This window comes from Abramis brama (genome assembly GCF_963993115.1).
Source record: "Abramis brama genome assembly, chromosome: 10".
NCBI lineage: Eukaryota > Metazoa > Chordata > Actinopteri > Cypriniformes > Leuciscidae > Abramis > Abramis brama.
In genome coordinates, this window is record NC_139972.1 from 16,972,356 (window position 1) to 16,994,485 (window position 22,130).

The 22,130-nt window shown below is 36.2% G+C and overlaps 1 protein-coding gene across 1 annotated transcript; it reads left to right on the forward strand.

The window, feature by feature from the left end:
* Positions 1–1,189: 1,189 nt before the first annotated feature.
* On the forward strand, positions 1,190–12,098 carry spint2 (serine peptidase inhibitor, Kunitz type, 2). Its single transcript, XM_084125534.1, has 9 exons — positions 1,190–1,956; positions 3,156–3,326; positions 6,007–6,075; positions 6,621–6,668; positions 6,799–6,954; positions 7,042–7,119; positions 9,706–9,876; positions 9,963–10,010; positions 11,146–12,098. The coding sequence occupies exons 1-9, from the start codon at positions 1,575–1,577 to the stop codon at positions 11,322–11,324; spliced, it is 1,302 nt and encodes a 433-aa protein (XP_083981660.1). The 5' UTR covers positions 1,190–1,574; the 3' UTR covers positions 11,325–12,098.
* The last annotated feature ends 10,032 nt before the right edge of the window (positions 12,099–22,130 follow it).

Sequence of the window (22,130 nt, forward strand, 5' to 3'; positions counted from 1 at the left end):
GTTATCTTTCGTAATCACTGACTGGACAAGTAGGTTGTTAAACTAGCTTTGAATAACTAGTCTTGCTGCTAGGTCTGCTATGGAAGCTTGTTTCCGCCACAGAATAAAACATTTTAAAAGATAATTGCGACTTTTTATCTCACAATTGCGAGTTTACATCTCGCAATTCTGACTTTATTTCTCAGAATTGTGAGATATAAAGTCAGAATTGTGTGAAATAAAGTCGCAATTGCGTGTTATAAAGTCAGAATTGCAAGATATAAAGTCAGAATTGCGTGAAATAAAGTCGCAATTGCGTTTTATAAAGTCAGAATTCTGACTATTTTTCTTGCAATTGCGACTTTAGGCTATATCACGCAATTCTGACTTTATATCTCGCAATTCTGACATCTTTTCTCAGAATTGTGAGATATAAACTAACAATTGTGATATATAAAGTCCAATTCTAAGGAAAAAAAAGACAGACTTTTTTTTTTAACCTCAGAATAGTTTATATCTCACAAATCTGACTTTATAACACGCAATTGTGACTTTATATCATGAAAGTCATATCTCATATCTCCCCAAAGATCATATCTCCCAATTGCGTATTATAATGTCAGAATTGCGAGATATAAACATGCAATTCTGAGAAAAAAAGTCCGAATTTCAAGTATATTTCTCACAATTGCGAGTTTATATCTCATAATTCTGACTTTATAACACGCAATTGCGACTTTATATCACGCAATTTTAACTTAACACACAATTGCGACTTTATATCACGTAATTCTGAGATAAAAAGTCAGAATTGTGAGATGTAAACTCGCAATTGTGAGAAAAAAAAAAAAAAAAAAGTGGCGGAAACAAGCTTTCATAGTCTGCTGTTAGCTGGCAGATCATTTTCTTCTTTGGCTTCTTTTTAATAGTGGTGTGCCACAAGTTGGTCTATTTAAAAAAAGAAACATTTAGCAACTTATTATCATTATGCAGGTGCAAGCTCTTGGCAAGTTCAGCTGAACTGAGACATAAGCTACAGTGTGAATCACAGAGGCCTAAAATCATGGTTTCATATAATTGTGCAGACTAGTCTACAAACATATCTTAAAAGTCTAACAAAAATACAGCCTATAGTCACAATACAGTTGATTTTCCAGTTTTTGCTTTTCTTGAGGAGACTTATTGGTTTCCACAATGTAAGCAAAACCAGGCAAAAGATAAAACCAGACAGACACACACACACACACAATGTTAATTGACAGCGTTATGAAGAATATATTCCAATCCATCATCAATAATACATTAATTTGAGGAAATGATTTGAGTTTACCTCAGCGGTTCTGTGCTCTGTGGCGCTTTTTGAGGATCTTTTGAAAGACAAACAGTGTGACGTCACTTAAGAGGAAGTTGTTGTTGGTTGGTTGCATTATTTCCCTGAAGAGAAGACGGACACCTGCTGCGTACGTACACACAAACGACACAGTTAAAGAATCGAGTTTGGTTTAATAGGTATGGTGATTATAGAGCTTGTCTAACTTTATTCGCGTCGCAGTCATAAACGAGAACAGCTTGGACAGGTATACAGGAAGTGAAGAATGGCTCAGGTGCGTTTCACAGCCTCCATCGTTGGTTTTCTCTGTTGTCTGGCGGTTCTAAACGCGTGTGAGTGGGACCCAGACACGGACGTCGAGCAGGGTCTAGATTTGAGCTCATTTGATAACGGCGCGGCTTACCTGGCTTACCTGCCGGAGATCTCGGACAAAGAGCAGTGCCAGAATGCTTGCTGTGAGAGAGAAGACTGCCAGATCGCTCTGATCGGGACTCCTGCGGACGGCAGAGCAGAATGTCGCCTGGTCAACTGTTTGAAAGACGGCAAAGATGTGTGTGTTTTGACGCAGAGCACACAGTTCAAGGTGTACCGCAAGATCCAGGACCAAAAACCCCAAAACGAGGCTGATGTTCGCTCTGTAAACACAGGTAATATTACCAGGAAAAATAGAACTGTCTTAAAAACCAAAATTAACGATAAAATGGCATAATTAATACAGGCCTACTTATTTGAGCTATTATCAGCCTACTATAATGTGACTAGCCTACTAACTATGTTTTTTTTTTTAGCGTAAACTATGTAAAAATTAACATGTTAATTGTAATTGCATGTAAATTAGGGAAAGTTTAAGAATACTGGTTCAATTGGTGTCATAATGTTTTGTAATATATATATATATTCAAAAAAAGAGAGAAATTAATACACGTTAATGTAGCAAAACCTATTTTCAAAACTTTTCAAAGATATTTTTTAACTTGACCTGGACAAAATGTGCCTTTTCATAAAAAGGTCAAAATATGTTAGATGTTTTTTTGTTTTGTTTTTCTTTTTAAACGTATTAAACGTATTAATAACCTTTACACAGTTTTTTTGTTTGTTATTTTGTCATATGACAATACAATGGCTTTCTCCATGTTGGTTACACTATACCGAAAAGTTTTTCAAATATTAATAATATTTTACTGCTTTTTAAAGACTTGGCAATAAAATATTATGCCAACTTCTTATGCCAGTTTAGTGTGTTGTTATTATATCATTAGTTCATGTAGTAACTTGTTTGGCTAGGCTATATGTTACCTTATGTAATGTACAATAAAAGGGAAGGTTTAGCATTTCATGGATAATACATGAGGATAAGTAATATTATAATGTCTATTCATGGAACAATTGTTAATATTGATCTATAATCATGTTCATAATTATGCTAAAGTTTGAAATAAACCTAACCCCAAGAACAAAAAAAATGCTGTTTAGAAAATGCTGTTTAGAAACCCTTCCCTTTTTCCAAGTAGTGTTGCAGCATTGTTGTCCAGTGGCCTGCACCTGACCAACCCGTACTTCAGGTTTTACAACCCAGCACTGTCAACAAAAGTCTGTAATAGTGTAAGGGAGGGTAAAGACACACCGACACCGCAATACCTGAATGACATATTCACTTTGGTATCACAGTAGCTATATGTTGCAACAAGTGACAAAGTGTGGTCAGAGGTCTGCAATAATTTATTGGCCAAATGCATTATGCCACATTATTATGCCAGTTGAAATCTGAGAAGTACATTTCCTACAGTTAGGACAGTCAGTACATGTTCACTACTTTGAGACTATTCCTTTTCTTCTGTCTTTTTAGATCACTGCCTTCTCCCAAGTGCAGTGGGAAAATGCCGCGCTGCTTTCCCCCGATTCTATTACGATGTCACCAATCAGTCCTGCAAGCAGTTTGTCTATGGCGGCTGTGATGGCAATGATAATAACTTTAATACCCAGGAGGAATGTGAGGCATCCTGTAGTGGGGTGACGGGTAAATATCAGCCAATTTTTTTTTAAAGTGTTACATTTTCAGTGTTATGCAAACCTTTATTTTGTAAAAGGTTTATTGCCCCTAATGTCTCTTTATAATGCTTGTGCAACTCTCTCCCCTCTGTTATAATCTGTTTTCATAACTTCACATACAGTACTGTTATGGTTTATTTAATGTTTGTGGAAAAAAGTGATATTGTGAAATATGATTACAATGTAAATTACTGTTTTCTACTTGATTTGACTAGCCATTACTCCAGTCTTCAGTGTCACATGATCCTTTAGAAATCATTCTAATATGCTAATATTAATAGGAAACATTTCTTATTATTATATGTTGAAAACAGTTGTGGTGCTTCATATTTTTGTGGAAAACATAAAGTTTTTTTTTTTTTTTTTAATCAATTTAATGCACCTTCCCTGAATAAAAGTATTAGTTTCTTTTACAACAAAAAAAGCATTTGAATGGCAATGTAAAAATCAATCTGTGAAGTGCCAAAACATTAATTAACTTACTTGCTATCTCCTGTTTTGGACTTCCTGCTTTAGAGATGAGCTTTTGCGTCACACCCTTCACATGGTATTCGTCATTGTTTAGGCATTAAAGCTGAGATGACTGTACTGTGTGTAATGTGTATTTAGTCTAGTGAAGTTCAGTGACAAAACAGAGGCTTTTATGATGGACAAAGGGAATCTTTAAAGTGTAGTTTTATGTTGAGTAATTGTATTAAATTTGTCAAATTGAAGCACACAGTTGATGCCAGTACATTATGATTTAAAGGATCCATGTAGTTGTTTAATCTCTACTTTAACCGCTGGAGCCATTATAAAAGGACTGGAACATTTTGGATCACTAATATGTAATCTACCCACAGCGTGTCAGCAGTCTAGTTAGGGTGTAGTATTCCAAAAATGCGGCTAAATCAATGCAAATCAAGAAACACATCCTGGATTTGCATCATTTGCATCAAGGTAATGTTTGCATTTGGCTGGCATTGGGTCCCCAGAGGAAATGCAGAGAAATTTAGTGTATTGAAAGAAAAACATTCAGCTTTATTGAGTTTTTGGAGTTTAAATCTTGACACACTGGTATGTGAGGCCTAGTTTTGGAATGTATCCCATTACAATCAATGTAAAAGTCACTTGGAACAGTTTTAGAGCATATCAGTCTATGATTTGGCATGTCTGTGGTGACGAAAACCGAGGTTTCGACAAGGAGACCAAAATATGAGCTTTGGAAAACCATACAACTTTTTATTACAGCCTTTCTCCAGTGAGAATGGGCACAAATCAAGTACCCACATTGTAGTTTGTGGTTGGCTATGTGCTGAGTTGGTTTATGTCCTGCTATATTTCAATGGTGTTGAGTTGACTTGCATTTAGTAGTAATCTGTAGTAGAGTTCAGCCAGGTAACTTGTCATGGGGCCTGTATTATTAAGTTATTCTCAAAGCAAAGTGTATACCTTACCCTAATTTTACATGCTCAAAGTCATTTAGGTCAGTTTGTTTTCACATTTTAGTGAGACACAGAACAACTTCAGTGAGTTTGAGTGGGTTTATGCTGAATCTCTTAACAACTGGACACTCTGGTTTCATCTTGCTCTGGGTTGTTGAATAACCGGTTGAAATACCTGTTCTCAACAAGGACATGACAAACACGTTAGTTGTCACCATGTTTTTTTTCTTTTACCTCTTCCTTCTTTTACAGGAATTTCATTTGAATGAGTGATCTATCTTCACATATTCACTAAGACTGGGGGTAGGAAAGAGGAAAGGAAAGGCTTTTTAATGTTCTTTATGGGCTCATTGTGCCTGCTTTATCCGAGTGACCCTTTGTGATCCGTGGAATTACCACATTTTGTTGAGTTGTTGAGATGATGTTTAAAAGGAAAAATATGCCATCTGCTTTCAATAGAGATGCTAAGATCCTATTATTGTCGTCAGGAAATCATACAAAGAATTTTATTTACAACATTCTGGGCTGTTTTGTGTTATGCAACGATATTGTGCGTGTTTGTATGTGTGTGGCCCTGTGTTTGTACGTGGGTGTGATGCAGATTGTGCAACTAATATATTTTTATAGAACATTCCTTACTATGAATTTTCCCCATGGAAAAGTTGAGTTTAGTTTGGTACTTCGTTACTGAATTACACTACCGTTCAAACATTTGTTGTCAGTAATTTTTTATAAAGAAAATTATCCTCTTAATCAGCAAGAATGCATTAAATTGATCGGAAGTGACAGTAAAGACATTTATAATCTTACAAACGATTTATGCTGCAAAGAAATGCTGTTCTTCTTTACATCCTGAAAAAATGTATCATGGTTTCCACAAAAATATCAAGCAGCACAACTATTTTCAGCATAGATGATAATAAGAAATGTTTCTTGAGCAGCCAATTAACAGGATCACGTGACACTGAAGAATGAAGTAATGCTGAAAATTCAGATTTTCATCACAGGAATAAATTACATTTAAAATATGTTGAAACCGAAAACTGTTATTTTAATTGTAATAATATTTCACAATATTACTGTTGTTACTGTCTTGGTGAGTATAAGAGACTTTTTTCAAAAACAATACAAAATCTTACTGGCACCAAACCTTTGAACGGTAGTGTATGTCTCTTGTTCAGAAATATAGCACAGTAATTTAAATGGTCTTTCTGCTCTCTTCAGGTTCTGTGCTTACAGACTCCCATTCTGTCGCTCAACGCAGCAGAATGTCTATACCTGAGAACAACAATGGTAATCAAATCCATCTTCATATCTACATCAAAATCCAGATGCTCCAGTGACACCAGACAGTTCTCAGAGATATATGCGATTATGACATGGCAGTTTTGAAACACTGATTTTGTAATAAACATTTTGTAATAGTAAACAGTTAGCTCAAATTGTATCTCAACAACTGTGCTCAACTAATAATAAATATTAAAATGCATTAATTTGTCCTTTTGTAATGAATTAAAAGAGGGTCTGGGATGTCCAGGACCCAGTAATCATTCACAAAACAAAACAAAATTTTTGCTATCCGATATTTTATTACTATAAACATTTCTTTGTTTTGGTTCCCGTCAGCTATTTACACATGCATTTACTACAAAGTGTTGTTAATTAGCACACCAATTAGTCTTGAGTACTAATAATTTACAATTAAAATTAAAACTGAGACCGTATTCACTTGAAAATGGAAACAATAGACATTTGTTTTTAGTTTAGTTTCCATTTTACCAGGTATACATGTAACAAATAAAACTTTGTACTTAAGTATTCTGTGTCGTCCTCCTCAGATGTTGAACCCAAGGCTCTTCCAGAGATGACACTAGAGGACTTCCAAGGTATTTTATAATTTTTGTTTACTATGTAAAGTAAAGGAGTTTGTAGTGGTTTTGTCCACATCTTTGAGTAGAGTACAAGTTGTACACCATTGGTTCTAGCGTCTTCTTACCATCTGTCTTGCCGTATCAGACAAGTGCCTGGCTGACGCACAGACCGGACGCTGCAGAGCCTCCATTAGACGCTATCACTACAACAATGGCACTTGTCAACCTTTCACCTATGGAGGCTGCGGTGGCAACCAGAACAATTATGAAACTGAGGAAACATGCATGACGACCTGCACAGGTACTATTGTGTGCGGCTATTAATTTCCTTATCAGCCTTCATCCCTATAAATCAGTATAAAATTATAACTATGTGTTTGCATCCCAGTGAGGGTCATTCCCAGCAACCAGAAGGCAGCTGTCGTTCCCTCTACTCCTATCCCTAACAGCATCCCCAGCTTTGAAGGTAAAATGGCAAAAGGTTCTATCAGATTATAAATCAGCTGTCCTGAATTTCTCCATTTCAAACGTATCACTAGTGATGCAATAATGAATGTTTATAGGGGGGGGGTATGTTGTGGGGCATGTACATGGGGTTGTATCAGATGTAGGTTTAAGTTTTGTTTTGCAGTCAGATGTTTTTTTAATTTTAAAATGCTGTTCCATGTTGTCACCTAGGTTGGCATATTAATCATATAGCTGATTAACATTTTGTTTTATGATATGACTCATCCTAGATTGTCACCATTGTCCAATTGGGGTGATTATAAATTTGTTAGTTTTAATTGTAAAGGTCTTAATAATCCTATAAAATGAATACATAATCTGTCTCGTTTAGATGCTCCCATATCCTATTTACAGGAGACCCACCATGGGGCAAATCTTCATTTCCTGCTATTCTCCTACATAAAGCTATTCCATTTGTACACTCGAAGGTGCTCTCTGATTCCTCTGGTAGATTTGTCATCGTAACCGGGCAAATTTCTAATGTAAATATTGTTGTAGCTAATGTTTATGCCCCTAACTGGGATGACAAATCATTTTTCAAACATTTCTTTTCAAACACATTCAGATTTATCCTCCCTTTACCTAATTATTTGAGGCGACTTTAATTGCTGGCTTAACCCACAGCTGGATCGCTTCTCCTCTAACTTTTCTCCTTTGTCAAAATCCTCTAAAGTAATCCAATTATTTAGGAAAGAATTTTCTGTCTCTGTTGCTTGGTGATTTCTCAACCCCAATCCCTCTAGCCGGCAATATTGTTTTTTTTCTACCACATTTATCATACTTTCACACGTGTTGATTATTTTTTGGTGGACAACAGACTTCTTCCAAATGTGGCTGACTGCAGATATGAAGCTATTGTATGCTGACCAAGCTCCAGTCTGTTTGAACATTCATTTTAAAAAGCTTTATTAAGTCACACACCCCATGGCGGTGTAAAACAACAACATATTTCTCAGCAAATTGTTTTTTTATTTTTATTAGTGTGAACAAAACTCCAGATGTCTCTGCTGCTGTTTTGTGGGAAAGTCTTAAAGCCGATATTTGGGGGGAAATCATTTCATGTACGAGAGAAAACTGAGATTGAAAAGTTTTCTACATTGGCAAAGCGAATATCTCAGCTTGATAATTTATATGCCACATCTCCGTCCCCAGATATATAAAAAGCGCCTGTCTTTACAATCAGAGTTTGATATTCTTATGACTCACCAAGCGCACCACTGAACTTCTGCCTAGAAGGTCTACCTATTTTGAACATGGCGATAAAGCTAGTAGACTGCTTGCACACCAGTTACGCAAGGCAGCTTCTTCCAATCAAATCCCTCAGATCCAAACTGACTCAGGTATTACTACCAATCCTTTAAAGATTAATTCTGTATTCAAAGGATTATATATGTCCTTGTACTCATCTGAACTGACTTCTAACTCTTCCAGCTTTGATTACTTTTTCAATAGCTTGAACAGTCGTCTTCAGAGGAATTAGTTGCGCCAATTAGTTTTGAAGATCTTTATGCAGCTGTTTCTTCCTTACAGTCTGGGAAAATTCCAGGACCAGATGGGTACCCGGTTGAGTTCTATAAAGTGTTTTGGCAGAAACGTTTCCCCCTGTTATTGGATATATTTAATGAATCTCTCAAAAAAGGCCTTTCCCTTAGACTTTCAATCAGGCCTCTATTTCACTTCTTTTGGAAAAAAAGACAAGTACCCATTGGACTGTACTTCTTTCCATCCGATTAGTTTGCTAAATGTAGATTTCAAACTTTTATCAAAACTGCTGGCTTTAAGACACGCTCTTCCGTCTATTATTTCATTAGACCAGACAGGATTTATTAGGAGTCGTCCCTCATTTTCTAATCTCAGTTATCTTTTTAATACAATATGCAATCCCTCTCATGCTAATACAAAGGAAGCAATTTCATTGAATGTAGAGAAAGCGTTTGATAGAGTGGATTGGAATAATTTATTTTATAAAGTTTATTTCATGGATTAAGTTGCTTTATTCTTCCCCAATGGCCTCAGTAAGTACAAATAACATTCAATCTGATTATTTTTGATTATTTACGAGTCAAGGATGTCCCTTAAGCCCTCTTTTATTTGCAGTTGCCATTAAACCTCTTTATTTCGCCCTTCGATCTAACTCTTGTATTACAGCCATAGTTAAAAATCATTTTGAGTTAAAAGTTCCTTTTATATAAGGTAATATTTTACTACTTTGTTTCTAATTTGTCGTTGTCTGTTCCTGCTACCCTGGCCACTCTTCAGTCATTTGGCCAAATCTCCTGTTATAAATTAAATGTAGTAATATTTACCATTAATACATTAGCAAATAATTTTCCAGACAAGTTTTCTTTTCTTTGTTTTTGTTGGTTTTCCTTTAAAAAAAATATATATATATAAAAAAAAAAAATATTATATATATATATATATATATATATATATATATATATACCCTTTTGTCACTGTTTACAACTTTTTTGTGTTTAAAAGCATTAAATAAACCAGAAAAAAAACATTAACTTATCATTCTTCCTCCTGTAACTCAATACAGAAGCCTGTGCTGTGCCATCCGAGTCCGGCCCATGCCGTGCAAGCTTCCGTATGTATTACTTTGAGGCCAGCTCTCAGTCTTGTAAGACCTTCACCTATGGAGGCTGCCAGGGGAACCTAAACCGTTATGGTAGTGAGGAAGAGTGCATGTCAACTTGCCACGGGAAAGAGGGTAAGAGTACAGAAATTCTGCTTCCTGTTGTATGTATTTGCATTTGCTTTGCTGGTGGCTTATGTTGTTGTGCTTCTTTTATATAGGGAGGATGGATGAACATGGACATCACAAACGTGGCCGCTGGACTCCAGGTGAGGCATTGTTGAACACCTGAAAGTACTTAAAATGATTTTAATTAATTATCATAATTAGTTCAATTGAATTATATATATGAATTAATTATAATTTACATACACATATTTCTAATTCAAATAAATACAAATAAAATTATTTTGACCTTTCTATTCATCAAATAATCCTGAAATCAAACATATCATGGTTTCCACAAAAATACGAAGCAGCATAAGGAATGCATGATAAGAAATGTTTCTTGAGCAGCGAATCATATTAGAATGATTTCTGAAGGATCATGTGACACTGAAGACTAGAATAATGAAGCTGACAATTCAGGTTTGCCATCAGAGGCAAAAATATATTCAAATGGAAAACGGTTATTTAAAACTGTAACAATATTTCACAATATTACTATTTTTACTGTTTTTGATCAAATGACAGCATTTGTACCAAAAAAATCATACCAACCCTAAAATGTTCATAATATTTATTGTAAGTATAATGTCTAATGCATGTACCGGACAGACTCATTTTATTAACTTTAATACATTTTTATATTATTTAATGGTTTTAGCCAATTTTTATTCATATTGCATATTTTACCTGCAAAATTTACAAAGTGTCTATTTACACCAGGTACCTTGTTGGCAGAGGCTATTTACACAAACTCTGTTCACTATTGTCTGTTTGAGCCAGACAAATCCCACCCATAACAGGATCAGTGGTGTTAAGAGTAAGGCGGGTGGCGTTTGCTTTTGACGTGACCGACCCGAGTTCGAATCCGGCTTTTACCAAACTCATTCTTCTTCCTTTATTGTAAACAAAAAATTAAGAAAATATTCGAAAAGTGAAAATAAAGTGCCTAACGTGTATTTAATAGTGGGAATAGATGTTTAACCGGTAGGTGTAGAGGAGGGCTTTAGGTCCCGATAAGGTAGCATCCATTTATGATTTTAATAAATATAATCATATACATTGAATATGTTGTTATTGTACACCGTTTTATAATATACTACAGTATACTGAGGTGCAAATAATATCTGCCACTCTCTAAAAACTATTTACACTTAGTGCAAAGAAATTACTTTTTGTAGCATCTATTGCTGTTTACACTTAGTGCCCAAAATTTGACATATCTTGTGTCTCTTCCAGCCTTCTTCCTAGTGGCCACCCTGGCCATCATGTCTGCCCTACTTCTGGTAGGTTTGATCCTGATCGCAGTGCGCAGAAACTCTCGAAATAGGTTCGTCATATTGGATGATAAGGAGGAGTTACTGCCTGAAGAGGAGCAGGTGTCTTATGAGAAGATACCCAAAGTGGTTTCGAACTAAAGCCGGATGCCTTTCAGTGTCTGGTACAAACTCCCATCTCATGACACTCCAACATTCAGATCAATTAAAACCACTGAGAATTAAAGTTCCAATTTGAGTACATTTTGTAAGATGTTCCAAATTATCAACACAAGAACATAATACATATCAATACACACAGGCATTATGCAAACAAGTGCAAATTTCTCACACGTATGAGGAACCAGTTTAGAATAACGTGTATGTTTCATGGTTTTTTAAATGGGATATTCTACACTTTTTGTTTAATTGTAAAAGTGGGAGATATTGTACTATACTTCGGTGAGTTGGTTGATATACTTCTGTTACCTTCTTTGTCTTCTGTCACTTTTTATGGTTATTATACACATGAAGTTAATCAGCTTTCAGGGATATATTTATCACAACCATAATGACAAAGAATATGATTAATAATGGAGTGGTTTCCCATAAACTGTTTTGACTTCACTTACATGTATATGTCAGTATACATTTATACATAAGAAGAATTAATTGATGTTTTTTTTTTTATTTAATTTTTTTTATTGGCTTATAACACTCATTACACATTTTGTCTCTAGATTGCATTAGTGAGAATGATTCTATGGAAGTCAAAATGTGTAGCAACTTCAGACTTTTGATGATGCTTGCTTACAACTGAATGCCTTTTAACTGACCTGTAACTGTTTAATTCATACCAGCCTATACTTTTTTTTTCTTTTCTTTTTTTCAACATTGTTATTTTCAAATCTTCAACAATAAAGATACATTTATTCATTTTATGTTTTGTTTCAAGTTTATTGTCCCACCCTCCAAGCTAAATTCCACTGCCATTCTTTAATAGCTTCTGTGTAAACACACGGACACAATTAAACCATTAGGGCAAGAGTTAACTAGATGATGAAGGTAGATTATTAGACAGAGGTATTTTTCATAAATGTCAGGGCCAGGTTGTCACGTGTGTTGTTTTTTTCGCCTGTGTGTTTTTATGTATATTACCTTTTCCATTTACTCTTTTTCCTGAATTGTTTAATTGTTTACAGCTAAAAATGTAGCAGAAGCCTTTTTTATTAATGATAGTATTACATTTTTTTAAATAAAAGGCCTATATAAACAGCAAGTTACTCTTATGACAACATTCTCTGCTATAGAGCCATGTAAATATTCAATAAATGTAAGAATTTAAAATATGTACCAGAATCCGAAATGGACTTTCAAAATTTAAATTTACTCTTAAAAACATATTGCTGGAGCAAAAGAGAACATCTAGCCCCCTAGTGGTCATTCAAATTCACATTTGACTAACCACTAGGGGGCGATGGTGGATTTGATATTGGCTAGGAACACAAAGAAGTGCAAACTACTGCATTATTTTGGTCTTGTTTTAATTAATATCACATGTATCTCACTCCAATAATGAAAGTGTATTTTAGATACTCAAGTTAATCTTTTACTCTGAATGAAAACTAGGACATTCACGGACATGAGCACTTCAGTGACATACAATAATCCCCTTAGAATCTAGTATCACAATATGTTTTTAAAGTCTTATACTCTTTAGTACTCTTCATGTTTGTAAATGGCAAAAACGTTAGAGTTATTACTGTATGAGGTACGGGCACGGTGAACCTAATTTATGATCTTCCTGAATTTTTTCTCACGCACAGAGCAGCATTTGGAATGCAGTTTCTGTCTTTGTCTCAGCAAGCTGAGAGCTCTGAAATTAGGTCATAAAGACCGAGCGATTAGCTCATTTCCCAGTCATGTAAAATCACCCCCTCCGCTCACACAGAACAGGAAAAAAAGGAAGGTAGGAGAACATGACAAAAAGTCTCCCTAACATGGCAAACTTACTACAAAGCCTTTGTGTCGAGCACTACAAGTTTACTAGGAACAAACCAACTAGACTGGGTTCAATACAAATCACACTGAAAAAGTGAAAAGGTCTTGATAGGAGGTGTTTTGGAAAACCTGAGAAAGTGGGAGGAATGAGGGGGTCATGGCTCACACTTAGATCACGAAAGTGCAGTGTGGGAAACGCACTGTGTTTACAGAGTGCCTGCAAGCCTCCCCATTCGTCTACTGCAGGGCTCCAGGATGTTGTAAGGGCCTTTTGTGTTTAAGTGTGTATCTGAGCCTTGGCCTATGTAACCCCTGCATGTTGTCAGTGCCCGTGGTCATCTGGTTTCCATCCCGCGTAAGTGTAATTGTGCTTATTTAGTGTGACACCCCTCCTTTCTCCTCCCTCCTCACCCATCACGCCAGCTGCCCGACTAACTGCATGGATGCTCGGCATTCCATGAATGTGAGAGCGCCAAGCCGAAACGCACCCAAACGCACAATCTTCTTGACTCAAGTTTATTGAGAGTTTTGAAGACAGACATTTCCAAACAGATTGCAAAGCCAATTTACTTTTGGCTGCAAATAACTATTAAATATAAATATTTACTGCTATTTTACTTTTTTTACTTGCTATTGCTAGTTAGAGAAATGTAGAAGGAGGAACGTTCTCATTCTAGAGAGCTTTTGATTGGACAAAAAATTGGGTACACCCACAAGCCCAGGATGAGTCATCAATATTTTTGCTCCAATTTCCTGGAAGAGAAAGACTCATTTATAAATGCGTACATGTATCTTAATTTTAGACATGAACTAAAACCGTAGGCTTTGAGCATGCAAAATTACTTTGGAAATGATTGTGATATGATGTCATGCTCAATGGTTTACTGTAATGTTTCAAACCAGCACAGCAGCTTCATGTTTTACGTTCTTTACACCGTGAGGTTTCATTCTTCTATTGGTCACAAGGGATATGAATTCGCAGTTCAAAGCGCACAAAACATGAACTTTGGAATGCAGTGAAATTCACATGAGCGTGCGTTTCCGGTCTCCACCATTTGCATGTAATTTCTTTTCTTAAAGGTGCACCATGGAACTTTGGCCTCTCTATCGCCATCTGTGGTTGAAAAATACAATTGCATGCAACCTGTAGAGTTATTTTTTTTTTTTTTTTTTTCCACAAATATGTTTATTATAATTTTCAATTTAAGGACAAAACACATAACACACACATAAGAAAAAGAAATAAAAACCTCCCCCCCACCCTAAAACCCACCCTTCACTCAATTACAACAAAAATATTTTCTACAAATCAAGGTCTTTTACAAGGCGTAGAAAGGGCAACCAAATGTCTTTAAAGTCCTCCAGTTTTCCTTTGGCAATATATGTCAGTTTCTCCAGCGCCAAGTTACTGGACATCAGTTTGATCCACTGTTTCACTCCAGGTTTTTCTGTGTCCTTCCATTTCAAAGCAATAACATATTTCGCCTGCACCAGGCAAAAGTTTACAAGTATCTTGTTCTTTGTATTGCATTTGAAGCTATTTGGAAAAATGTGTAATATACAGAGTTTACCATCTAAGGGCATTTTACATTCAATTAGATCAGAAATTAGTGCACAGATTTGCTTCCAAAAGATTTGAAGTTCCTCGCATTGCCACATACAATTATAAAGTGTCCCCTTTTCTTTACCACATTTGACACAATCATCTGGTATATTAGGGTTGAAATGATGGAGTTTCACTGGTGTGATGTATGTTCTGAACAACCACTTGTACTGTACTAATCGGAATCTTGTGTTGATAGTTTGTTTTTGTGCAAGAATACAGGAGTTATTCCACTCCTCAACTGAAATGTCTGTTTCCATATCAGATCTCCAAGCTTGTAAATATGAAAGGCTACTTTCTTTTGAGGCTGCAATTAAAATATTATAAAATTTGGAAAGTAAGCCCCTACTGTGATGATGGTTAATAGCCATATTCTCTATGGTGGACAGTGGGGGCTGCACTGTCGACTTCAATAAACTAGTAATAAAACTTCTGACCTGAAGATACTTAAAAAAATGTTTCTTAGGCAAGTCGTATTTGTTTGTCAACTGTTCAAAAGACATTAGAACTCCATCATTGTACAAGTCCCCTAATTTACACACACCTTTATTCATCCACATTTTAAAGCCCATATCCGCGCGTGCAGGTTTAAATGTAACATTGCCCCAAATGGGTGACAGAGTTGAAAGCTTAGACTCCTCATTCAAAGCAACATGTGCCTGGTGCCAGATCGAAACAGTGTTTCTGACAATTGGGTTTTTTGTGTTTTTTAGCAGCTGTTTAGTTTCAGCTGAGTAAATATAGGATTTTAATGGCAGTTCTATTGTGTTGTTTTCAATTTGTATCCAAGAAGGAGTATCCTTACGTGAAAAATATGAAGTAGCGGCACATAATTGAGCTGCCCAGTAGTACAGCTTCATGTTAGGCAGTCTAAGCCCCCCTCGGTCGAAAGGTAAATATAAAAGAGAAAGTCTTAACCTGGGCCGTTTATTATTCCATATGAATTTGGTAAAGTTTTTATTTAATGATGAAAACAAAGAGGCAGGAATATGTAGGGGAATAGATTGAAAAAGATATAGAAACTTTGGAAGAATCGACATTTTTATAATATTAATGCGACCTATCATGGAGATTGGCATCGTGTCCCATCTCTCTAATGATTCTAAAACCTTTTGAACTAGAGGGTCATAATTGATAGAAACAATTTTCTTTATGTCCGGGTTAACCTGGATTCCCAAATAGGTAAAACCTTCGTAGGTGCAGGTAAATTGTGTTTGGATAGGAGGGTTGTTTTTGTTCAGAAATAATAGGGAGCTTTTCTTCTGGTTATAGAGTTATATTTTTAATTAAATTTTTTACATCAGTTGTGCTTCAGCACTGCTCATCTGCATGGATGAATCTGATTTGATTGTTTGTAATGGTCAACTGTGATCACCATCTGAGCTGATCTATTATTCTACACTGGCAGCAAGAAGAAAGCAAGAGATACATCCAAAATGCATGTTGTTTGAGCAAGTAAGTCCTGTATCTGCCACCATAATATTCGGACCTTCTTTTCTCTGTTTACAGACATGACATAAACCCATAATTCTGGTCTCACTGGAAAACAGAGCTATTTTATGAGGTGGCAATTACATATAAATTCGTAAAATGTTTGAATTATCAATCAATGAATTAAAAGTACAATTTAAGGAAAGTAAACATAAAGATCAATCATAAGATTGAAGAGAGAACACAAGAACAAAATTTTAAAGACTTTTTTGTGCCACATAGGCCTACATACAATTCTGAAGTGTAGCTTGATTAAAATACTTTTGGTGCCACACTATATGAATGTACCTATACAATATGTTATAAAAATGTAAATAGCCACATTTTTAATAAATATATTTAATTTGTAAGAATAGCCATGTGTACCTTATAGCCAACTTAATAGATCTTTTTTTTAGTTGAGGTGTAAAAACGCTGTATGGTTTTCTCACCTATGGTGAGTTTGTTGCTTAGAGGTGTTGTTTAAATTGATAAAACTCACAAGCCCTTTCACCCCTGCATCAGTTCACCACTGCAGCCCTCTGCACCTCTCAGGCCTGTCACCACGTCTTTACTGCCTGACAACAGACTACAATGAAAAACAGCAGAAGATCAACACAAACCACATCTGACTGAAAACAGAGACGAGATAGAGAGAATGACACGAGAGAAAGAGAGTGAAAAGACACGTCACAATCTGGAAAGATTGGCTTATGATAAATGACATAGGAGAAGAAGAAAGAGTGCACTGGGGTGCGAGGCAGCCTTAGAGAAAGCCACTGGTGATGATGATGTCATGGCTTTGGCTCTCTAGAGCATGGAGAGGGCTGGGCTGCGAGGGGGGGGGGATGGGGGGGGGGGGGGGTGCGGGCCGTGGATTGGGTATTGGCGGAAGGGGGGACTGTAATATGAGTGACCCCCATCTTAAATTGAAAGCAGTTGTGAATTCTCTCGAGGGTAAAGTTTAGCAATCCAGACTCGGCTCACGGTTCCCACGACACAGTCCGACCTCCCTCCTCACTCTGTCCCGATGTCCATTCTTTCTCTCTTTCCTTCCTAAAATCACTAGTCTCCGTGCCTATAAATGGGAAGTCTGGTGGCAGTTTCGAGGAAAGGCCAGCACTGAAAAAGGCAATAAGGAGGACTCACAGCATCCATGATTATTAAAAGAAATCTGGAGATTATAAAATGCCTCTGAAATGGAAAATAGTTGAGGCAGATAATTTAGGAGATGGTCGGGTGGCTAGACCGCTCCCGCCTTGTTTTTCTCTCTACTTTCTCTATCATTTTATCGTCGTCTTTATCTTTCTTAGCAAGACAAACGCCTGTTCTGCAGCATCTGGGGAAAATGCAGTTTTCCCAGTGCAGCCAACATGCAGGAAAATATCTCTTAAAATCCCTTAAAATATTAGATCATTTGACCTTTTATGACAAGCCAAGGTTTGTTCAGGATAGAAAACATGATGTAGTGTGACTCCTCAGAAACATATGTAAGGGATAATGTATAGCGAGGCGGTTGTTATAGCGAATAACAACCCCCGACAGGCTGATCGGGAGCCCGACGCGAAGCGGAATCTTGAATCAGCCTGAAGGGGTTGTTATTTGCTATAACAACCGCCTCGCTATACATTATCCCGCTTATTACATGGCTACCTACAAAATAAATAAATAATTTGACACAAATTATTGATTTAAAAAGGAGTTTATTGACTTAAAACCGATTGTATTGCTTCCGCTAAAGAAAATAGTCCGTTCCGCGTCCATAGCAACGCGCTGTTTTTCATGGCAACGGTGTGTTATACTTCGCAGCGGTCTGTTATCAAGAATTATACCATGGTCTGGGTGAATACTCGATTCTGATTGGCTGCAGGGTGTCCATTAAAAAGTGATAGAGGACACCTAGTAAAGGAGTTCTGGTGAAACTGACTGTTTACCATTCGAAATTAATAAATAAATGCGCTGGCTACATCAGCTGTGAGTAACCATAGCAACAGGCAGTAAACTGAAGGGTTCTACGAGCTGAGCGGACTATAAATATCTCCGATTGCTAAATAAACCGTCAGGCGTAACCAGGGAAACCAAGTTATTGTTTGTAAAAACTTTAGATTTCGATTGTAAAACTAATTAAAATATAAACTAATGTTTTAAAAATTTGTTATTTGGCAAGTGACCTTGGTATAAGCGGGTTAATGCCCTTCGAGGTGTCCATTGTCAGGAATTTATGGACTTCGGCGGAGGCAACCTCCACGCCTCGTCGTCGTCCATTAATACCTGACAATGGACACCTCGTCGGGCATTAACCCTTACATAACAGACTGCATTCTACATTGGAATTCAGCCAAGCCATGTAATAATGCTATTTATGTGTTAATAATTTGTGATATTTGTAAAACAAAACAAAAAACTAGGGCCGTGGAACAATTAATCGCGATTAATCGCATCCGAAATAAAAGTTTGTGTTTACATAATATATGAGTGTACTGTGTATAATTATTTTGTATATATATAAATACACACAAATATTTCTCAAATATATATATGCATGTGTGTGTATTAATATATACAAAATAATTATACACGGTACACACATATATTATGTAAACACAAACTTTTATTTTGGATTTTTTATTTTTTATTATATTAATCGCGATTAATCGTTGCACAACCCTAAAAAACCCATAAAAAACACTTTTTAATTTTGAAAATATATTTTAAAAACAGTTTTGAAATGGTTTTGTTAGGTGTAAGCTAAATTAAAGATTTTTCCTTTGGTTTATTGCGGAATCTCTTATAAGTCATTGATCCGTCTGCGATCTGAAAGGGATGCAGATGCCCTGATATTTCAGTACTGAGGTTCATATTTAGTAGCCTAAGGTCTGTCTTAGAGAAAATAGAGCCAAGAGGTCTAAAGTCATTTGAGTTTCCTAATCCATCCACCCACTTGCCATGAATATTGTTGTTTCAGCAAAGTGCTGGCAAGCCCAAATCTTCCAATCAAATTATGTTTTTGATTAACACAGGCAGTCTGGTCTAAAACACACCTGACCCATGCAAAAGACGAGGATTTATTTGGAAAACACTGGCATATCATTTGATGTCTGAAGAGTCTCCTTTTGGAAAACGGTGATGTTGTGGTATAGTTAAAAATATGGCATTCAAAACGTAATTCTTCTGGCAGTACAGCTAATTGCTGAATGTATACGTTGCCCAAGTAAACACAACCGCACACAGAACAGATGGGAGCCTCTGCATTGTCTTGCATGACACTTTGCCAGCATAACACTAACTGCTGGGTAAATGCTTCCAGACCGCAGCTGTAATGTTTTTCCTCAGTTGTATCTATTGTTACGATCTCAGTCCAGAATACCAGCTAAGTAAAATGTGTGTGGCAGTCTTTACAGCCAAGTATGTGTGTGGCAGGCTTTATAAGCAATGAATCGTATTTATGGTTCAGTAAGAATTACAGGCTTGTGCCATACAAAAATGAGTGATCTTATGCAAAAGGGAGAGGCTTCGATTTGATGTCAGACATGAGGAAAGTTGTGTAAGGTCATCGGTTTGAGTCTGAAATCTCACTTTCTCTCCCTTTCCCTCTCTACATAAGCACCATTGTGTTTTTGCATGATAAAATCAAGAGGAAGGAATGTTTGGGGCTGATTCAAAAATGTAAATAGCATTTTAATTTACAAAGATGTGTTATATGTTGACTTAAACAGCGGAGACATGCTTTGTGTCTCTAGAACATTGATTTGTTGTGTAAGAATATGCTTTAGCCTGATAAGCTGTACAAACCTCTTTATGTGTGAAATATCTTGACAGCTTCAGGGAGTGAATTAATGCTTTGTTTTTTAACGGCACTAATTGCAAGTTGTGGTGCAATTTATTTTCCCGCAGTCCTGTGCATGCTCACTTTTGTGCTGGCTGGGTTGTTCTGTTTTATTAGTCAGGCTGTGTCCACAGCTTTTTGGACTCAAGCCCTCGGAGACAATGTCTGGGTCTGTAACATCACAGAAGGAGCATGATGAAGTGCTTTGATGTGAATTAGTGATACATGGAAGGTCTCTTGAATGCATTTATCATCTCAACCTTTTCATTCTTTTGTTGAAGAAAGTGCACAGCTGTTGATAGCCTCACTTTGAATGTCTTCGGAATTAAATCCAAACAGCAATCATTCCCATGTTTGGTGACTGAGGCGATCGGCCCTCAATCAGTGTTCAGAATGTAAATATCCATTCACTTTAGGTCAGTGTTCGTGGCAGGGTTATCATTTATATATTATCGTATTTAATGTTAAGATTTTAAAATAGATATACTTTCAGTTTACAATTTAATTGTAGTTTATGTTATGCGCTTTTGTCTTTTTTTAAAAGTTTTTAAAAATAAATATTTCTATTAAGCTTGAATTTATTCTTATTTCAGTTTTAGTAATTTTAGTAGGCTACTTCAACTTATTTATTTAATTCCCTTGCCAAAGCAACATTATTTATTTAGCATATTTAGGCTACATTTATCAAAAAAACAAACAAACATTTTAATAGACTATTTAATATTTGATGGTCTGATGTGCTCTGTTACACACAGAGGTGGACAAACACAACTTCCGTACTTGAGTGAAAGTACAGATACTTCTGGTCAAATATTACTCTGTTACAAGTAAAAGTTGTAAAGAACAATTTTTACTTAAGTAAAAGCACAGAAGTACTCGTTTTTAAAAATAGGCCTACTTAAGTATCTAAAGTAAAAAGTAAATGTCAATTGTTTTATTATTGTTGCATTGTTGTATGTAGCCTAATAGGCTACTTACAGTATGCCTCTGAATCTATGCCTGCCTACCTACCCTCATATCACTATTGAATTTATTTCTAGAACACAGTTCCAGAAGTGGGATTGAATGTGAGATTGAATAAGTGCACTCAATAATGTCCACAATGGTTTCGGACACCCAAATGGCTGTTCCCTCAAATAGTGTCCTATTTAGTTTTTTGGCTTTTAGTATGAATATGTTAGCCTTACTGTTATCTATAAGCTAGTGTGCTCCAAAACAATGACAAAATTCGCATTTAGAAGACCAAACCCAATGTTGAAAATGAATATCAGGTTAATGTCAGAATCCAACGTAAGATTGACGTAAATCTCCAACGTTGGACAGACGTTTTATTGTGGTTGAAAATGAAAATTCTGATCCGACGTCAGGTTCTGACATCAGTCAGACATCGAGATTATGACGTCAAACCGACATCGGGTTCTGACGACAATCTGACTTCAGGTTCTGACGTCAACCCGACTTTCACTTCCAACCAAAATGCAACCCCTGCAACCAAAATCATCCCCTGACTAACGTAACGTTACAACTTTCTACTCAAGGACCTTGACAGAAATGCAGTGGAGTAAAAAGTACAAAATTTGTCTTTCAATTGTAGTGAATTTATAGTAAAATATTTCCAGACAAAATAATAGGCTACTCAAGTAAAGTATTGATAGCCTACTCAAAAGTGTAGCCAACTTAAGTAGGCCTACAGTACTAAGTAAATGTACTTTGTTACCATCCACCTCAGATTATACACTTCTTTGCTTTTTGTTAGGATGACAGCAAGTTTCAAAAAGTTTAGTTCTGCCTCAGCGGTCTAACATCAATGTCAACATGATTGAGATGGCCAATCAAATCAAAGGAGGCGGAGCTTACTGTTCACAGAAGACAAGAACGAATTCCAACGCGCTCTTGTTTTAACTTACTAGAGTGCATGGTGAGATGCAAGTACCTAAACATTTAATATTTGACAACTGTTTTACCATAGAAATATTCAAAGCTGACAGTAATGATTTATTACGTTTAAAATGTGTTATAATGACCATTAATGTCTTTTAAATTACATAGGTTGTGAAATCAAGCATTT

What these genes read in the sequence shown, in the direction of transcription:
- spint2 (XM_084125534.1), top strand. Translation starts at nt 1,575, where the DNA reads ATGGCTCAGGTGCGTTTCACAGCCTCCATCGTTGGTTTTCTCTGTTGT. An exon ending in TGTTCGCTCTGTAAACACAG is followed by an intron (nt 1,957 to 3,155) that starts GTAATATTACCA and finishes CTGTCTTTTTAG; the next exon opens with ATCACTGCCTTCTCCCAAGT. An exon ending in ATCCTGTAGTGGGGTGACGG is followed by an intron (nt 3,327 to 6,006) that starts GTAAATATCAGC and finishes TGCTCTCTTCAG; the next exon opens with GTTCTGTGCTTACAGACTCC.